General features: G+C 37.6%; 1 protein-coding gene across 1 annotated transcript; it reads right to left on the reverse strand.

Annotated features, from left to right (window-relative positions):
• Positions 1-249: 249 nt before the first annotated feature.
• On the reverse strand, positions 250-1,176 carry LOC308429050 (olfactory receptor 4C16-like; the record flags this gene model as incomplete). Its single annotated transcript, XM_080927696.1, has 1 exon — positions 250-1,176. The coding sequence occupies one exon, from the start codon at positions 1,174-1,176 to the stop codon at positions 250-252; it is 927 nt and encodes a 308-aa protein (XP_080783822.1).
• Between the last annotated feature and the right edge of the window lie 382 nt (positions 1,177-1,558).

Below are 1,558 nucleotides of genomic sequence, written 5' to 3' on the forward strand. Positions count from 1 at the left end.
ACCAAATAATGGTTGTAATGCCTAAATATGGTCTGATTAGATGTCAATATTTAAACAATGGCAATGAGATAAACAGTTGCATCTTTCTGTTATATCTTCTTTTCCAAATGATAATGTATTGAATTATTTAAGGATACTTGTTTTATTCATTGTCTCAAAGAAACAAATCTTCCCGTCCTAAGATGGCATTATGTTAAAAGTGAGTGAAAATTAATATTTTGTTATAAAAATCAATTAAAATTTGATTGCTTATATATCGTTTGAGATTTTTTTGCTCCACAACTTCTTCATAGCATTTTTCACCTCTGCATTCCTCAGTGTATAAATTAGAGGGTTTAGAAAAGGTGTACAAATTGTGTAGAACACTGATATCATCTTGTCCATAGGGAAGGTAGTGGCAGGACGTGTGTATATAAATATGCAAGGCACAAAAAACAAAATGACTACTATAATGTGAGAGACACAAGTGAACAGAGCCTTTCTTCTCCCTTCAGCACTGTGGTTCCTCAAAGAATAGAGAATGATACCATATGAGATCATGAGCATGAGAAAACTCAAGGTACAAAGGGTTCCACTATTGGACACCAGAAGAAGGTTGATCATATATGTGTCTGAACAGGCAAGTTTCAACAGTGGTTGCAAGTCACAAAAATAGTGATCAATCTCATTGGGACCACAGAAAGGTAAACTCAAGGCCAAAAATATCTGAACTAAAGAATGCACAAAGGATCCCACACAGACTATGGCCACCAGCATTCCACAGACTTGGCGGTTCATGATGGTCATATAGTGCAGAGGTTTACAGATGGCCACATACCGGTCAATAGCCATTAGGATGAGGATAAAGATCTCAAGGGAACCAAATAAATGAAATGTGAAGACTTGAATTATACATTCATTGAAAGAGATAGAGGCCTTCTTCATAAATGAGTCAACAATTGTTCTTGGGGCTACAGTTGTAGAGAAGCAGGTGTCAGACAAGGATAAACAGAACAAGAAGAAGTACATGGGACTCTCAAGGGCTTGACTTGTCCTGATGGTAACAATGATAAGCAAATTACCTAGTAATGTTCCCATATAAAAGAACAAGAAAATGGCTACAACTATGGTTTTCTGACTGGGATCCTGGGTCAAGCCAAGAAGAATGAATTCTGTCACATTGATATTCAGCTGCATTGTTAATGAATGAGAAAGAAAGCTTATGAAATGTGTCATCTGCAAAAGATAAAGAAACTAGTTTTACCACATAGAGTAATGGATTATTTTAGGCAAGTTTTTTTTTTCCATAAAAATATTGCACTTCCTTCCAGTCTTTCTCTGCATTCATAGCTGCGGCCTTTGAACTGGCATTAGGGCCAATAAACTGCCCACAGAGAGATGATTACACAGGAGTGCTCTCACTCCTAAGCCTATGGGTGAGATCCCACTTTCTCTCTACTGACTGTCCAAATAGAGACTCACCAGGAACTCACAAGGCATGGAAACTGGCAGGCTGCATGGAACTACACATTTTAAGTCTTCATCTGTCCCAGGCTTCATCTATGCCATTGATTTGCCT

The sequence above is a fragment of the Micromys minutus genome (genome assembly GCF_963924665.1).
Source record: "Micromys minutus genome assembly, chromosome: 13".
Lineage (NCBI taxonomy): Eukaryota > Metazoa > Chordata > Mammalia > Rodentia > Muridae > Micromys > Micromys minutus.